Genomic DNA, 19,518 nt, shown 5'->3' with positions numbered 1-19,518 from the left:
ATTTATTGCTGACATCATGTGACTTTTTAACCAAATATTAAGGTAATATATAATAAAGTGACATAAGAAATATAAAAAGCTCATGGCACATGTAAGCAATCTATTTCCACCACCATGTCTCTTCAATAGAAAGTGTGTTGACAAAATAGATTTCCCTTAATCCCACACTTTTAAGTTATTTTTCAGAATATTTTTCTGTCTTAAAGACAAAATATGACTTCTGTTTTAGTCTGAGATTTTTTTAGTATGAAGTTATTGCTGTAACACATTTTGTGTGTTTATTAAAATGATTACCATTCTTCTGTATGAAAGCTAGAAATCTTTCAGGATCTGTTATGATGCAGCAGAAACAATGACGAGTTCATATGAACTATACACACTTTTTAATATTTCAGATCAATCCTGAGACCTTGAAAACAATATAACAGGAGAATTTACCATCATCTCATATATGTTGGTACAACCATATATACAATGAATTTTTAAGGAGCAACACCTGGTTCAGTACACTAACAAACAACAAAGGAGGGAGGCTAGCTTGTTCTTCAAAGGAAACAATAATTTTTTAGAATAACAGCAATGTTATCTTCAGTAAAGTTTGAAAAACATGTAATCAGCAGTACTTCAGAATGCAGTACTATAGCAATAATGTTCTTTTGTAAAGCTAGAATACAATCTATTTCTGAAAATTTTCATTAATACCATATGCTTACCACGAAGATTTGTAAAATTGGAATTCTAATTTAAGTACTGAATTTCAATATTATGAAAGGCTTTATGTTGAACATTTTGAATCTGGAGGTTAGATTTGAAATAACTTGCCAAATGGTTGTTTCAAATCTTAAGAGGACAGCTATCCATTTTAGTTTTCATTTCCCACTAAATGCTGATTGTCTATTTAAAGATGTAGATTTTGGCTACATAAGCTGGAAGTTTCTTGATGCTCTCTTGAAATTCGTTCATGTACTTTTGCTAACAACAGTTTTCTTTATAGGCTAGGATATGGAACTGTTTGTGCCCTATCATTTTTCAGTCCCAACTAAGCATGTGTATGGATCGGCACAGACTTCTCACAGTGCCCTAAATGATACATGGTCTCATTCAAGTACTAGGAAACAAATTATACTTGATTATTTTATGCTTGAACAAAACAATAAAGGGTAGCACATTTTAAAAATATGTGACAAGAAACCTAAATGTAAGCACAGCAACAATTAGCAGTAAAATTCCACTCTGAAGCCTGGCAACTTAGTATTCTCAATCAATCAAGGCAAGAGTATTTAAAAAATTAATCAGTTAATTAATTAAACATGCACATTACTGCTTTACACAGTATTAGATGTACAAGAGTATAACAGCTGAGAGTGACAACAGCACAAGTATTTCTTTTTTTATCTTACTTTTTATCTTACTACTAGCAGCACACATTTCAGTTGTAGAGGGCTTTTTTTTCCCCCAATGTGTAGACCATGACTGGTTTCAGGCTATTACAAGCACATCATCAGGTGTTGCACTGATTATAGATCAAATAGCCTGGAACCGGTCATGGTCTAAGCACTGAAAAATAAAAAAATAAATAAAAAAGCCTTACAACTGCAGCAGTGTTTTCAATTTCTACTGTAATGCTCAGCTGTGGCTGTTCCTCTAGCAAGACTGTCTGTCTTTTTACTTTATTCAAGTGTTTTACCATAACACGAATGGCAACAATCTACATCTATCATTATAAAAACAAAGTGATTAATTAGAAAGTAATCAAAATCAGCTACTAAATGGAGAAGAGCCCCCCCCCCTAAAAAAAGTGCCATCTAACAATGGTGAGGCAGAATATACGTAAATATTTTTACATATACGGTCCCCTTTTTAACCAAAATATAATATGCAACAAATAAAAGAAAATACACGAGATGGAGCCACAAGATGAGACTGAATCCAGAGGACAACATTAGGAAATGCATCACAGAGCACTCTTTTAAAAGCTGCTTGTAGATTAAGTATCTCTCTCTCTGAAGAGAGAAACTGCAGCTATAAATGAAACAGATGATGATGATGATTATACTTACGGTCAACAGGTGTCGGCAAAAGAGGTACATTTGGTTCACTATAACACACATTCATACAGGCATTTAGCCTGTTCAGAGCAGGGAATGTAGGATGAGTTGGCTGTTGCAGGAAGAAATGGCCTGGTGTCACTAAGCTTGAAAGAATCACATCATTGCTCACACCTTCCACCAGCATTAACTGCAAAATAAAAAAATAAAAATGTCTATATTTCATACTGAACACGCTTTTATAAGATAATGTCATAACATTTTTCTGTACGTTTTCTCAACAGTTTGACAAGTTCCTCTCATTATTTTACAATGTGTTTACATTTATCAGGAAAAGCAATAACAGGTACTATCTGAGGCTTATATTACATAATATACCTGTTTCATATTGATATTAATTAGTTAAAGAGTAAATGACGTATGTATTTTTCTGAAAGTGATACCTCACAACTCAACTCATAAGTAATTAAGAAAGTCATAATTCACCACCAAGAACTGATAATAATGTGTGTTTATTAAAACTGGTTTCAGTTATGAGATATCCTGTATACCAATGGAAAGAACACTTGAGATGCATTTCATATTTAACTGTCAATATAATACTATCTGCTGTACACACTCTTGAAAGCTGACATAACAAGAAGTGACGAAGTCACTTAAGACATTTTAAACAGCTTACATGGTGATACAAAATCTATGGCATCAAACAGCATGAAATTCATCATGAGTCACTGAAAATAAAAATAAGTTACATAAAGTGATGGGACTGACCGTGTTCATACATATAACAAATGTGTGAACACTGTTAACCCATTACTTTATGTCTCATAATTATATTTTCAGTGACTTATGATGAATTTTATTTTATGCTACTTGATGCCACAGATTTTATATCATCACGTAATCTGTTTTAAATGTCTTGACAGCTGATAAGTGAGATTTCATGAGCATGTACACCAGGTCATGGTGTACATAAATTAAATTATGAAATGCATGTCAAGCATTCTCTCCCTTTGTATACAAGATATATGATGAAGGCCTGAGGACTGAAACTTGCTGGAATAAACAGGTTAAATCTCAGCTCTTGGCAGTGAATAAGACATTTTTTATGTGAACTATCTTATACTTCATTCCCAAGGCAAAACAAAACTGTAATTTAGTAATTTCTAATGCTCGAATAATATACAATGGTTCTCAGCAAATAGCAGATTTTATATGCCTTGATTCAACACAAACTACATACATAAAAAAGACAATTTTTCTAATGGGAATGTGGCTGACAATCAATTTTTTTCTCAAAAGTAATGGGTTTTTTCTTGTGATTGACACAAATTTAGAATTTCTGTGAGGTATGCAGCAAAATGTAGATGTTTAATCATAATAAATGATAACAACAGTATTGTTTGGAGACGTATGCAATATAACCTGCTATGAAAATATGAATAGTCTTACAGTCTATAAAACAGCTACCTATATATTTCAGTGATATTGTAATGTTGAGGCCTATGCATTTTGTTTTAGATATTGTTTTTCATGCAAACTTCAGTCATGAGTGATAAACTGACTGGTGCCTGCTCTGAGGAATTTCATAGCTTTCAGAGGTTATATTAAGTCTCTTGTACTGAAAAAAGCATCAGTGGACAATCTCAGACTTTGTCAAAAAAAGTCTGAATCTTTGGCATAAAGGTTGGGGATCAGGACAAGTCGTGGGCCTGAAGTCGAGTGTGCTCGAGCTGTAAAGAACCCCTGCTTCCTATACAAATGAGACAATCATGAAAAAGACAAGGACTGGTCTAAAACAAAATCTGGTCAAATATGATGCCACAAGGAGAGAATCACATACTATTTGATTACAAGATGGACCGAAAACTAATTTGCCTCCACTTCGTCTAACACTTGGCATCACGGAGGGGGGGGTGTGGGGTGGGTGGGGTGGGGGGGGGGTATTAATGCCGATATTGCAACACATGTTTTTATTCATAATTATGTTGGAATGTTCCTTTGGACATGCATTGTAGCAATGTTCATTGGACATGCATGCACGTCTGAGGCAACAGGCAATGTGGCGACCACAGCTGTTGTGAAATATATCCTTTGTGCCAGGAGCGCTAGGCTTTTAAGTTGTGCAGGAGAACTTCTGTGAGGTTTGGAAGGCAGGAGACAAGGTACTGGCAGAAGTAAAGCTGTGAGGATGGGTTGTTAGACGTGCTTTGGCAACTCAATCAGTAGAGTACTTGCCCGGCAAAGGCAAAGGTCTCTGAGTCTCAGTCAGCCACACAGTTTTAATTTGCCAGGAAGTTTCATTTCAATGCACACTCCACTGCAGAGCGAAAATTTCATTCTGCAAAGAACATGAGTATGAGAATTAGTAACAAACATACTGAATAACTTCAATGGACTGGACGCCTCAATGAGGTTGAAACTGCACATTCTGAACTCTCATGTCAGACATTTTGTAGAAATCTACATGCAGTTAGTGCGAAACAGGGAGAAGAGATCTGTTAACACATTAAAGCACATGGAATGGGGGTAACAGGACCGATGCGATGTCAGCATGATAACTGACTATTGCTGGCTGCTGTACACGGTGTGTACGTGGTCAGTGCACCGAAGAAAACAAAAGAGAGACTTGAGGGCAAAAAGACAATATATTATGATTTATACGTTATTATTACATGTGAAGAACATAATACTTCATTATAATGTTAGGAGTGCCTGATTTTATCACTTTTTTTAATAAAGTTTTCTAAATGTGTGTGTTTTGTATGAATTTTCTGAGCCTTCATCATTACTTTGTGAGAAAACTATGCGATACGGGGAACCCCGTACCATTTCTGAAATTAGTATATCAAAAAACATTGGATTCACCTAAAATAGTTAAGAAAAAAATTTCAAGACATAAATTTTTGAGACCTGTGTTACAGGAAAAAACATTCAAGATTCAAGTACAACAGATAGACAATATGCTTACTAATACTTGCCTGCAAACATTCTGGTAAAATTGGACATACTGTAACAGGTGGCACAAAGCACACTTGCTCAAGAGTTATACTGGGATAGTGCTTCAATGGAAACTTCTTGCGTATCATCTCAAGAGCGCTCTCAATATCGAGCTGTGTACCTAAGGATAGATTTTTAGCAAATGATACACAAGTCAACAAAAACACAGTATGTACATTAACTTTTATATCGTGACTAACTTCCAAATTTTTATCCCAAATGCAAAAAAAAGATTGTGGTTGTACGAACCAAACATCATCAACAAGTAAAGACTGAATACAGTTAACCTCATTTGTCAAAAAATGTATGTCATTATGTCATCATACTGTTCAGCATACAAAAAAGTGGTAAAAAATCTGACTGTAGAGCAGAAAACAATAAAATTGCATGATAAAAATACATTTAATTTTTGTAACTATGCAGAGAGAGCAAAAGCGAGGTGAGAGAGAGAGAGAGAGAGAGAGAGAGAGAGAGAGAGAGAGAGAGAGAGAGAGAGAGGGGGGGGGGGGGGATTGTGAAATTTAACTTCATCTGTTCAAGTAGCACACAATGCAACTTTTGGCTGAATTGGAAATTCTCTCTCTCTCTCTCTCTCTCTCTCTCTCTCTCTCAGCGAAAGGATGACAACATTTTAACAACTTAATGCCCACATATATTTCTGTATGCAGTAACAAATATTTCATCAATTTGAATTACGTATGTTACAAAGTTTTCACTACCCCTAATGAAGTAAGAATGAAAATGATTGTAGTTGCTAAACAAAATATTCAGGCTGACATCTAAATATGGGCAAATCACTCTTTGACAGACAAAACTAGATACATAAAAAGCTATCTGAAGATATACCTTCCACAGCACAAATTTTCAGTTTTTGTGTGTCTGGATGCCTCTTGATGAGTATGCTTGCATTTGTTTTTGCTTTAATTTGGTGTACAAATGCCCCGTGCCTGCCAATAAGACGGCCTACAAGGTGCTGGGGTAGAACAAACTCATACACAGACAAGGCAGTAGCATCTCCAGATACAGAACTGCCACTTGCTGGAGTGCGTGACGGTGGTGTTGCTAAATCACTGCATCCCTTGCCACTGTCACTTGACCCCTGTAAACATTTTCAATGTGTTAGTGCAATATAGTCTAAACACGTAACTTTTCGGCACTTGGTGCACGAACAGTAAAATTATCTCTATTTGCAACTGTACCAGTTAAATTTAACCCAATAAATAGGAAAGAAAGCTGCTAGTTGAAAACAGTTGTTTACTTAGTTACATTAAATAGGTGCTATTTTGCTCCTATTGGTAGGTTTATATTTCATCAATTATGTTTTGTCTTACAAAGAAAATAGTCATCTTCCCCTATAAATACAGAAGGCTGTTAAACAGTTGGGCAGTTCTACAGCTAACATTTTCACTTCTATGTAACTAACATAAATTTTTAATCTTTGAACCTCTACAACCAGATAATTTGTGGGAGGACAGAGGATGGATGGACTAATGAGAAATCCTTTTCTATTTATTTGTTTGTTTGTTTGTTTGTTTCAATAAGTAGTGGTTAATAATTTATTGTTTTATATTAGAAGTTGCAATACAGATATTCGTCAACATAAGCTTCACTTACTGTTTCTAAAACTTCTCATAGCTGCGAGAAAGCTTATTCGATATTAAATAAGTATTAAGAACAGGTGTAGGAATGGTGATAAAATGAAACAGTTGCTGTGTCATAAATGACGGCTAAGCAGTCCAAGTATACAGACTTGAAAAACTATTACCTATGGTGCATAACAAAGTTTAATAAATATATTGCAGAATGAGATTTTCACTCTGCAGCGGAGTGTGCGCTGATATGAAACTTCCTGGAAGATTAAGGTAGGAGACGAGGTACTGGCGGAAGTAAAGCTGTGAGTACCGGGCGCGAGTCGTGCTTCGGTAGCTCAGTTGGTAGAGCACTTGCCCGCGAAAGGCAAAGGTCCCGAGTTCGAGTCTCGGTCGGGCACACAGTTTTAATCTGCCAGGAAGTTTCAAATATATTGCAATCAAGACAAATTTTGTAGGTGCTAAGAATGATTGTCAACATCTATAAGGATCTCTTATCTTACATAGTGAATTTTACTCATGTCTTACATCACACACCTGTAAATCTGAACAAACGTACAGAGAAAAGATACAGCATCAGTCTAGTTGAAAGAAAGAAATGTACTCCTTGAATTGGATACGCACGCCCCCCCCCCCCCCCACACACACACACACAAAAAAACACAGAGAGAGAGAGAGAGAGAGAGAGAGAGAGAGAGAGAGAGAGAGAGAGAGAGAGAGAGAGCCATGAATGGCATTGGCTTCCCCTTCCAATCCAGTGCTGCAGGAATCTGTTGTTCAGACACATAATGGGTTATAATACTGAAGGATGCTAATAAACCATTATGTTGAAACAACATCCTGCAACAAGTTAAAAGAAAAGGAGGTGGCTGCAACAAGTTAAAAGGAAAGGAGGTGATGATATGTTGGATACCTAAGAATGCCAAAGCAGTTTCGCAAAGTATTATCGATAGTCTTAAAATTTACAATACACATGTCAAAAAACTTAAGAGCAAAAATGGCTCTGAGCATTATGGGACTTAATAATTGATGTCATCAGTCCCCTAGAACTTAGAACTACTTAAACGCAACTAACCTAAGAACATGACACACATTCATGACCGAGGCAGGATTCGAACCTGTGACCATAGCGGTCGCGCGGTTCCAGACTGAAGCACCTAGAACCGCTCGGCCACACCGGCCAGCACTTATGAGCACTATTGTTTCATTTGTAGCCGAGACTTAACATAGTAATCCATTTGGTAATGCAAAGATACAAATGACACTTTAAAATTATAAATACCAATGATGACAACTAGCAAGAAGAATACCAATTATGTTCCCATGCAGCATATAGCTATTGTAACTAACCTCATCTGAGTAGCTAGATGCCGATGGACTGGCAAGCATAACCTCTGCAGGGCTATGATTGGCTGAATCGCGACCCTTTCCCAGCTCCAGTGCAGCCAGCTTGCCTTCAAGACCACAGCTACTGCCTGTTGCTGCAGTGTCCGCCTCATCCGATACTTGTTTTACAGGTGGAGGTGTCTGCATTCTGGCTGACTGTGCAGATGCTGAATCTTTGTTTTGAGAACACTCGTTATCTTCTCCACAGGTTTGATCTGTATCTTTCTTCTGTGTTTCAGAAGTTGGCTCTGCCTGAATATCAGAGCTTTTCTCTAATGTCCAGTCCTCTATTACAGGTTCTGGCATAGTGTCTTCTTCAATGTGTCTGTCTGTAAGATTACTGCTGGGCAAGTCCTCAGCACTGTTGCACTCAGCGGCAGAAATCACTTCTTCACTGCTTGTAGCAAATGTGTTTGAATACGACACACGGCTACAATCAGAACACTGACTACCAATACTCAGGTTATTCTCCTCACTTTTGAAAGTGTCAGAATGATAGGTATCACCAATGGTGTTTCCAGGAAGACAGACTTGAGAGACTGTTACCTCAAAGTGTGTTTCCTGTGGGATGATGACTTTGGAGTCCTCTTCCTGTGGGACAGTTACATCAAAGTCAGCCTCTTGGTTAGCAACTAACTCGCAGACCGTTTCCGTTTCCTGTGCAACAACTACGTCAGAGTTTATTTCTTGAGCAGCACCTAACTCACAGTCCGTTTCCTGTGCAACAATTATGTCAGAGTTTATTTCCTGTGAAGCTGGTACTTCAAATATTGTGTTCTTTGGAACAGTAACCCCAGAGACCGTTTCCTGCAACACAGTAATGTCGGGATTATTTTCCTCTGAGGCAGATGCCTCCGAGTTTGTTTCTTTTTCGACAGTTACTTCGTAAATCGTTTCTTTTTGGAGAGCTACTTCGTAAATTGTTTCGTCTTCGGGAGGAACCTCGAGGATTGTTTCTTTGGGGACAGCTACCTCAGTATGTACGTCTGTGGGGATATTTATCCCAAGACCTGGTTCATTCAGTGATTCCTGTAAATTACTTATTTCACAGGTTATTTCCTTCGGATCAGAGATAACACTCTCAGCAGCTGATTCCAATTGTCCACTAATTCGTGTGTCACTTTCCGGTGGAAAAGCTATTGCAGAGTCTATTTCCGTCGGCACAGCAATTTCAGAGCTTTCCCTTTGCAGTACAGCACCCTCGCAGTTCGTTTTTACTTCAAAGTTTGATTCTTTTGGATCACAGTGCACTAACAATCCTTCTATGTTACCACTATTTTCTTCAGCACTGAGCCTACTGTCACTAGTAATATTAATAACACAACTTGGTTTGGATGTATCTGATAGCTCTATTAGCGAGTTTTTATTATCAGCACTGTTATCACACTTTCCAACTATTAAATCATGAGAGCTTTTTCCTACCGAGGTAATTTCACTGGAGTCAGTGGAAAAGTTCGTTCCACTGGGAGGTACAGTATTTTCAACAGATGGCTTCTCGATAACTTTTGCAGCAAAATTAATTTCACTTTGTTGTTCTTCTGGAAGTCCCAACTCAAGACCCACTGTTCCTGTTGTGGATGAACCTTTTCTGATTACTGTTTGTTCTTTACTTGTGGAACAAATGTCCTCCTTCACTGTTTTCTTACTATCCTCAGCCAGCAAACTCGATGTGCGATTTTTGGTTCTCTCTTCCTGCTTCTTGGCTTTTCGAGTCCCTTTAGCCGTCCCCCCTGGGTCACTTCGCGATGATCCTCTTCTGCTTTTGTACCAGAGGAAAGTGAGCAAAAGGGCAACTGTTGGCAGAGACCAGATCAAAGTGTGGCGACATGATGTGGGTGCCATTATTCACTTCCACGACTGACACCACGGTGCAAATGTCAACGATGAACCTGCAATGGAAACAAATAGCTATAATTACAATGACATAATAGCAAGTAAGCACACATGATAATTAAAGTAGATTCAGTTTCCTTTTAATCTGACTGCTTATTCATTTGATACATTTTACAGCCATCCAAGTCTATGAATAAGCTAAAACTAATAGTATCACAGATAATTTAGTCCTATGCTGAGTCCTAGATAAATTTATGGACATAGGTATTTCCTTACATGACCAGATCACTTTGGACGTCACATTTGTTGTGTAGACTCCTGACTAAACTATTCAAAAAGACATCTTAAAGCCTCACAAGGAATCCCTTAAGTGCAAGCTCGCAAAAGGCCAATGATGTTTATGGCATTTGACGTCCCATATACTGTCATGCAACCACAATATTGGCTGCTAATGCCAACAGGGGCAAGACTGGAGGTATCCAAATGTGAGCACAGCATGAGGCGATGGAGTGTAATAGAACTGCGTAGTCTATGAGCAACTCACAACCGTGTTACAGTGCTAATGGTGTTGATACAAAACACATAAATGGCAACAATAAACAATGCAAATATTGCATTATATCTACAACAACATTTGCTGACATTGACATTTTGTCAGAAAGTAACCCACTTTTGCAGAGTGAGAAAGAACTCTTAGATGAAATATTTTCAGGAAAGGAAGCAATGGTTGCATATCTTCCAACAGTGCTACAGAATTGAAAAACTTAACATAAAGAAATTCCAAACAAAGTGTCAACTTGACAATGCACAGCAAACTGCGGAATTGGCCGAAAATTTGTAGACGAGATAAACAAACTAATCACATCATACGGTAAGGAATTTGTTTTCAACTCTGACCAACTGTGATTAGAAGAGGAATTGCATATGAAAGGAACTCTGGAAATTAGAAGTACCAAGACAGTTGTACAAAGATCAACTAACATCAGTGCCTTAACACCAACTGTGGATGGTAAATTGGCTGGAACATTATTTATTGTGCTATGAGAAATTGGAGGTGCACTGCCCCCCTACATTTCTTTCTCATATGCATGATCTTACAAGTGCAGCCACGACACGTCACAGCAAGCAAGAGTGGGATAATGGGCACAAGAGAGCTATAACTATGGTATGAGCACTGCTTTGACCAAGAGTTGATCAAAGTACCTTCATTCCTAGTCTGCTTATAAAAATCATAGTCCTTTAAAGCACTTCTGCAAAGTGTGCGACACTGTAATTCACACCACATAGAACTGCTGGACAAATTCCACCTCTCAATGTTTGTTTTTTTTTTTTTTTTTTTTTTTCACGCTATAAAACATATTATCAGACTATCTGCAGCTACGCCTTACAGGTTAGCCAGTTTCAAGGTAAGCTCCATGACAAACTGTTTCATGTTCAGTTGCATGCCATCACATTCCATCAGTTACCATCACCCTGTTAATGATTCTATACGGATCCTGTAACAGCAGACCTAACTGAATGTCCTGCATGATTTGAAACTCTCAAGGAGTTCAGTTTACCTTTGATCATGATGGTGTGAACCTCTGTGGTCATTGTGGCATGTCATTTTTCATTCAGTGTTCACAGTGCAGGTTAATGTTTGTTTTGAACATTTCTTGAATGATGACAATGTCCATTTTGCAAAGTGCCATACATACATCATACAGAAGTTTGGTCTCTACACCTCCCAGAAACATATTTTCTGGTGTCCTCATGATGCAGTCATTAGCAGCTAATATTTTTCCTGTCATAATTGTTAACACAACAGTTTCAAATGAGTCTTACTACAGACTGAACTTGCAACCTCGCAAGTCAAGGGTTTTCCTGTCAGTGGCTGCTTCATACTCTCATTTTATGTGGGTTTCAATTAAACAAAAGATTCTCACATTCGCCTCTAAAACTTTTTTAAAAAGTATCAATTAAATGTGAGCAGAGGTGTTATAAAAAAAATAAATCATCATGGCCCAGCTATCTGAAGTGGTCGAAATTCTGCGAACATGCATCTGAGTCACGACAATTTGCTGGGAATCAGTTATGACAATCCTTGTACCTGGTGTTTGTTAGATATGATGCATGAAACTACATGAATAATTGATGCACCAGATGCAAAAGGCATCAAAACACAAACAATTAGTGCAGACCTATGATAAGTAATGTTCTGGCATTAGTGCAACAAAAATTAATTATGCTTGTGATGAACACTACATTACAACAAACTTTTTGATCATCAAATTAGATGATACTTTTATACTATATGACCACCACCACTACCACCACCACCAGCCATCTGACACCCATTGCTGGGTAGAGGCCTCCTCTTGACGTTTCCACACAGTGTTTCAGCTGTATGAAGCCAAACTGCACCTTCAATTACGCTGTCTCTCAAGTCTTTTCCTCTCTACATAAAGCAATGAATTTCTTTGGACCATCTAATATCCATTCACCTGGATATACACTATGTGATCAAAAGTATCCGGACATTTGGCTGAAAATGAATTACAAGTTCGTGGCGCCCTCCATCAGTAATGCTGGAATTCAATACGGTGTTGGCCCACCCTTATGTCACCATTAAGCCAGGCCGTGCATTATGAACACATGTTGATCGTGTTGAAAGATGCAATCGCCATCCCCGAATTGCTCTTCAACAGTGGGAAGCAATAAGGTGCTTAAAACATCAATGTAGGCCTGTGTTGCGATAATGCCGCACAAAACAACAAGGGGTGCAAGTCCTCTCCATGAAAAACACGACCACACCATAACACCACCACCTCCGAATTTTACTGTTGGCACTACACACTCTGGCAGATGATGTTCAGCGGGCATTCACCATACCCACACCCTGCCATCACATCGCCACATTGTGTACTGTAATTCGTCACTCCACACAACGTTTTTCCACTATTCAATCGTCCAATGTTTGCGCTCCTTACACCAAGCAAGGCGTCGTTCGGCATTTACCAGCGTGATGTGTGGCTTATGAGCAGCTACTCAACCATGAAATCCAAGTTTTCTCACCTCCCGCCTAACTGTCATAGTACTTGCACTGGATCCTGATGAAGTTTGGAATTCCTGTGTGACGGAATGGTTAGATGTCTGCCTCTTACACATTACGACCCTGTTCAACTGTCGGCAGTCTCTGACAGTCAGCAGACGAGTTCGGCCTGTGCGCGTTTTTTTTCTGTATGTGACCCTTCATGTTTCCACTTCACTATCACATCGGAAATAGTGGATCTAGGGATGTTTAAGAGTGTGGAAATCTTGCGTACAGACGTATGACTCAAGTGACATGTAATCACCCGACCACATTCGAAGTCTGTGAGTTCCAAGGAACGGCCCATTCTGCTCTCTCACAATGTCTAATGACTATTGAGGTCGCTGATATGGAGTACCTGGCAATAGGTGGCAGCACAATGCACCTAATACGAAAAACTTATGTTTTTGGGGGTGTCCGGATACTTTTGATCACACAGTGTATGTAGTATCCCCTCCATTTCTGTTTCATTACAGTCATAATTATATGTTTCACTGCAACCTGTTCTCTTATCCATTTGTTTTCCTGTTTTTCCTAGTAATCCCAAACATAATCCCCCCATTTCTCATTGAGTAAAGGTTTCTACTTTTAAAGTCGCATCTCACTGGCACGAGTCAAAACTTATAAACATACCTGTTATAAACTTTCCTTTCTTTAGACATAATGGTAAACTCAGCTTAGTATACTAAAAAACAGCTCATGATACTACAAGCTCTACAGTTTGTTTTTACTCTTTTCCCATTAATCCAGTCATTGTCTTCAATTGCCATAAATACAAAATCTCATCAACTATTTATGAATTCACCGTTTATTTTTTTCTATTTTCTTTTAGATGTACCTATCTTAATTTTTTCGTCTTTTTATACCCGATTTGTATTCATATTTTTGAACCTACTGTGTTAAGTTCCTCAATTCGTTGCTAGAGTTTATCTGTGCTTGCTGTGAACAGTAAATCATCATCTGCAAACCGAAGGTGGTTCAGCTACAGCCCATTAATTAATATTCGTCCTTCAATTCATAGTATATGAATATGAGAAATTCATCCAGGGCTCTTGAAAATAATTTGACTTCATATTCATTATTCCATTGCATCATTTCATTCAAGTGTTGCAAATGGTCCATTATTCTCTAACAGCCTCATCAAGTCACTGTTCTATAGCTTTCTTTCTTCGTGGGGTATAGTTTCTTCACAGTTTCGGTTATTGACATGAATTGTCAAGTGACTATACACCTGAATTAATGTCTCGTACGATTTATCCTGCAAAATCACTTTGTTTCCTCTTTAATTCCAAGCCGTGATGTACGGACATTCTCAATTTGATTCTTGATGACTTCGAACAATGCTGAGTTTGCGTTCGCAATGCTGCTGTTTTTGCATGATTTTTTTTTTTATTTGGAACATATCCTTAATATTGAGTATACTCCCATAGCTTTTGAAGCTATGTAGCTAAGGACAGGATAAGAAAATCTGTGGACCTGTCAGTCTTCAACTAATCACAAGGACAGTGCTGGCGTCTAAGCTCAACATGCGACTCGCATCAAGTGTTGAAGTAAAATAGGGGTCGCAATAATATTCACGCCATGCCTACCAGCTACCGCATTTTGAACTATGCCAGCGCCCGTTGCTTAGTTGGAGGTCAGCTGTGACTCCAGGAACCACGCCCAGTCCAGTAACAGTTACGACATAAAACGACAGGCAAGCAGCTCCACTTTTCCGCTGCAAGAAGTCGGCGAACGGTCGCTCGAGGTCCTTGAGACCATACGACGAGGGAGTCTGGAGGCAAGGCCGTTACTTTCACACCAAAGGCTTGTCATGCGGTAAGCTCCGGTAGGTAGCAATAGCGCGATCGCTCGCGCGCTCTCTCTCTCTCTCTCTCTCTCTCTCTCTCTCTCTCTCGATCGCCCATAATCAATTTCCTTCATTTTTCTGCCCAATAACATATGTATAGTTCTGGTAAAAAACGGCACGGTAGCTCAGTAAAGACGAATCGAGAAGTGAACTGGTAACTGCCTCGTTAGACGAATCGTCCCAGGTTTCGCTTTATCCGTTTTGGCAAAATAGCAATCATCATACAGTACGTTAAATTTTAGTTAGCAGCTTCCTAGTGCCTGAACTGGTAGAAGTCGGTAAAAGTCGGACGGCTTCAGCCGGTAGTCATTAGTTTTTGGCTGCGGTCAAGATCAGCTAGCTGCAGTACTGTGGAGCACTTAACTGTATTTAGCACAGCTTCCTTTCCTTACGGTAAGTGCGCGTAATTGCTGGAGCTAGGATCATTATTAAACATGTCAACACGTATGACGATTTCAATTTCATTCACGAAAAGCATTTCAGCGATTTTTACTTCCGTACGTAATCTGCTTTCGCCGAAGTGTGAAGTGCAGTTTACGGTGTCAGCACTGTAGGGGCCAGACGCGGCCGTTCTCCCCGCCACACCGTCCATCATAATAACCAGGAAGAAATTTAAGATCTACTCTTTCTTGTTGTACGTTCAATCTATTAACCACTGTGCCACCATGTTTGGTTTGCAGTATTAATGTGCAATATACGACTAGAATTTTCTACTGTTTATTGAGACATTCAGTTGACTGGAGAGTATTGAAGTACTAGACCACTTTTAACTCTATTCTACTCTAATTTTTACGATTTGCCACAAAGGCAGATAAGTTCAGTTCGAGGAGACAGTCTGAAGTCACAATACTGTGTCTATTTCCCGAAAATGTTTCGCCACTGCTCTATTATTTTCAGCTGTTTTTCGTGTAAATTCTAGAAATGTTTACAGTTGAAGGAACGTATTACATATTTTGCTATCATGTCTCAATTTCAATTCTGTGAGACAAATACGCCAACAAAATACAAACGCCACAAGAGCCTTAACAGAATTAGGTGTAGCTCGACTAAACCACAGTTCGGGAGATACATCATAAACACTAAGATACGTGAAAACATTCCACGCCATGCATGGAGTTTTAATAGATCAATTCTTTACTACTAAGGCACTCCTTCAGTCGAGTCGATTTTGGACATAGGGCAGCGCTTCTGACAGCTTTCAACTGCGAAGCGCAAACGGCTGTAGGCGAAAACAATAGCTGTCTATACAGTTATGAAGAAGCGTTGCCATAGAACGTCTACAAAATCGCGTTGCAGATACTCGAAACAGCTGCGCCTGCGTACAGGAACTGTCCGGCTTATTACACTTCATTTTTTTCCGTTTTTAATAGAAAACTGGTAAAATGAATACCCGGGTAATGCCGGTTTTGTCAGCTAAGGTTAAAAATAAAAGACTCACGGTTATTATTATTATTATTATTATTATTATTATTGTTGTTGTTGTTGTTGAACCACTTATGATCTGCCATCTAGCCAACACTATTGTTGAGATTTCATCCATTTCTTTGATATACTCGTTATGCACCGTAAACTTACTACGACTGATTTTCTATTTTTCCCAATTGTATCATGTATCTTAAGCACGCATGCATACGCATTTCTGCCACTGGTTTTCGTCTATGCACAGTCACACACAGTAACGACACATTTGAAACCAACTCCCATGCACGATGTGGGACTATAACCCAGGACACCCGCTTTGCGTGGCAATGACGCCACTTTAAGACTAAAGAGACCCGCTCATAAGTTTTAGTGAAATGGAAAATCACAAATAGTAACTATATTGTACAGAGGGGGCACAGTTAGACAGTAGATTCCTGGTACATTTCTCTTGACAACGGTAGTCCGCAGTGGTGAAAGAAATAGTGCAAAAGCCGGCACCCGCACTGGCAAGGTAACAGGTTTGTGGTGCCCGCGGGGCAACTGGCGCATGACGCAAACGACAGGGCGTGGCCGTCCCATATTACTCCGCGTACCGCTGCTCCCCGTCCAACAGCTACTTTCTCGGCCAACGATCATAGTTGCAGAAATCTTCGATATGCAGTGCGCGGTTACTGCCTGGACTTGGCGCAACCCGTCGCACAGGTTTCACGGGGCGTGACCTGGAAACTCATCTTTAGGAATCTAACATTGATTCCGCAAATAACGATATTGTGAAACCTGTTCGTCCGCGAGACCCAGGAAGATAACGGCTCCCAGGTTGATGCCGTGTTGCTTGACTTCCGGAAGGCGTTCGATACAGTTCAGCAGTATTGCATACTGAACTCATTATCTGACCAGCATTGTGACTGAACTGAACTGTTTCTCACAAACAGAAACGACACGTCGAACTTAACGGAGAGATATTTTCATGGATACAGGAATATCCCAAGGGAACGTTATTGGACTATTAATGTTTACAACACATATAATTGGTAACGCCGCTAACGTTCCACCGTTGACGGATGACGCCCTATAGAGTGAAGTCACAACGCTAGAAAATTGTATCGAAATGCAGAAAGACCTGCAGAGCATCAACGCTAGTAATAGTTCACCCTCAACATACGCAAATGTAATATACTACGCATAAATATGTGGAATGGCCTGTAATTGTTTGGTTGCATGATTTCCTAACAATCTCTGGAAACAGGCGTCTACATCAACATCATACTCCGCAAGCCACCTAACGGTGTGTGGTGGAGGGTACTCCTGAAGCCACTGACCGACCTCCCGTACCCTGCTCCACTCTCGAACGGCGCGTAGGATGAATTATATTGTAGGTAGGCCTCGGAAGTAATGTGCTTAGACTGTTCCTGATGCGTAACACCTCGCTTTTCTGTCACTGGTTGTTGAGGACCTCTGTAACCTACTAAACGATCCCGTGACGAATCGCGCCGCTCTTCAATGGGTCTTCTCTATACCTTCCACAAATCATACCTGGAAAGGATCCTATGGTCACACAAGAGCCTTATAAGTCACTGTTTCAAGCAGTTTGTCATCAACAGTGTAGTTGTTCAGTAGCTGATTTCTTTTCCTATGTATGCGGAGTATGTTACATTTATTCACGTTCAGGGTGAACTGCCAGAGCCTGCATCATTCATCAATCCTCTGCAAGTCATTCTGCACACCGATAGTCTTCTGGCATTGCTACTTTCTTATACACAATCGCATCATCTGCGAACAGTCTTAAAGACCTTCCGACGCTTTCTACTAGATCATTTATGTACACTGTACACAATAACTGCCCTATCACACTTCCTTGGGGCGCTCTGGCAATTACATTTACATCTGTCGATTTTGTTCCTTTAAGAGCGACGTGTTGAGTTCTATCTGCAAGGAAGTCTTGAATCCAGTCGCAATCTGGTCCAATACTCGATAAGCTCGCATTTTTTTTCACTAACCAGCAATGCGAGGCGGTGTCAAATGCCTTCCTGAAGTCAACATGAGCGCCGTTGTCTACAGCGCTGTGGATTTCATGGACGTACAGACAAAACCGAGTTTTGCAAGGTCTCTGTTTGCGGAATCAATAATAATTTTTATACAGGAGATTTTCTTTCTCCAATAACGTTATAATACACGAGGGTAAGCCATATTCCATAATTCTACAACAAACTGACGTCAACGATGTTCGCCTACAATTATGTGTATCTGTCCTACGGCCCTTCTTGAAAATGGAAATCACCTACGCTTCTTTCCAGTCGCTAGGTACCCTTTATTTTACCATAAACTGCTGCTAGAAGTACATAAACATACGGAAGTATCCCTACGGAGCAATTTTAAATGAACGACAACATAAAACTAACCGTAGGTAAGACAGATAACAGTCAGATTCTTTGAAAGAATCTTCAGGAAGTGTGTTTCACCCACGAAGGAAGTAGCTTACAAAACCTTCGTACCTGAGCACTGCGCCTCAGTCAGGGACCCTTCCCCGACAACATTAGCAGTGAAAAAGTGAGAAGATACGAAGAGCAGCAGCGCGTTTTGCTACAGGTTCGTTCAGTACGCGCGAAAGCGTTAGACGGATATTCATCTATTTCCAGTAGCAACAGCTACAAGAGTGAGGCTGTGCATCGCAGTGTGGTATACTGTTAAAATTCCGAGAGCGTACGTTTGTTCAACAGCCAACTAACATATTCTATCTCCTAAATACATCCCGCAAAAAACCGTGAAGACATAATGTGCTCAATTAGTGCTCATATGGAGGCATATCAAGAGTTGTCTTTCCAACGCATCATTCGTGACTTTGACTGGATAGAAGGTGAAGCGACAGCGGTACACGAAGTGACCTCCGTTACACATTATAACGTGGCTTGCTGCATACTGATATAGCTGTATACAGGGTGATTTAGCTGCCCCTGCCGATGTCGTGTTATGCAACCTGCTATGTTATTTCTGGCCTTCAAAAACCAGGCGCGAGACTTTCATAGTCTCTCTCTCGCTACACCCAACCTATTAGTCCTACAGGAAAAACGAACAGGACCTTTTTGTAGGGAATTTGATGTGATTAAATTTTGTACTGAGATTCGTTTTCGAGTTATTCAAGAAAAACGTATGAAAGTGAACTTCAAACGCATCTCCACCACCACAGTCATCCCTCATCCGTCACGATTTCTAGTATGTTTTTCGTGGCATTCTCTACTACCACCGTACAAAAATTTCCGACTACACGGTTTTCGGTTTTTGACCTTTTTTGGTCTGTGTTGGCTCTGAGCACTATGGGACTTA

General features: G+C 39.5%; 1 protein-coding gene across 4 annotated transcripts in view; it reads right to left on the bottom strand.

Annotated features, from left to right (window-relative positions):
• Positions 1–19,518, bottom strand: part of LOC126253247 (uncharacterized protein K02A2.6-like) — a 307,108-nt gene that overhangs the window by 15,366 nt on the left and 272,224 nt on the right. For all 4 annotated transcript variants that reach the window (XM_049954445.1, XM_049954443.1, XM_049954442.1 and 1 more), the window contains 4 exons: positions 7,988–9,912; positions 5,895–6,147; positions 5,030–5,169; positions 2,061–2,238 (listed from right to left, as the gene is read on the bottom strand). In XM_049954445.1, coding sequence (XP_049810402.1) covers positions 2,061–2,238; positions 5,030–5,169; positions 5,895–6,147; positions 7,988–9,865 — 2,449 coding nt within the window. In that variant the 5' untranslated portion in view covers positions 9,866–9,912. The remainder of the gene's footprint in view (positions 1–2,060; positions 2,239–5,029; positions 5,170–5,894; positions 6,148–7,987; positions 9,913–19,518) is intronic.

The sequence above is a fragment of the Schistocerca nitens genome, chromosome 4, assembly GCF_023898315.1.
Source record: "Schistocerca nitens isolate TAMUIC-IGC-003100 chromosome 4, iqSchNite1.1, whole genome shotgun sequence".
Classification (NCBI taxonomy): Eukaryota; Metazoa; Arthropoda; class Insecta; order Orthoptera; family Acrididae; genus Schistocerca; species Schistocerca nitens.
Note: the sequence above shows the minus strand (reverse complement) of the source record. Positions and strands in the feature narration are given on the sequence as shown.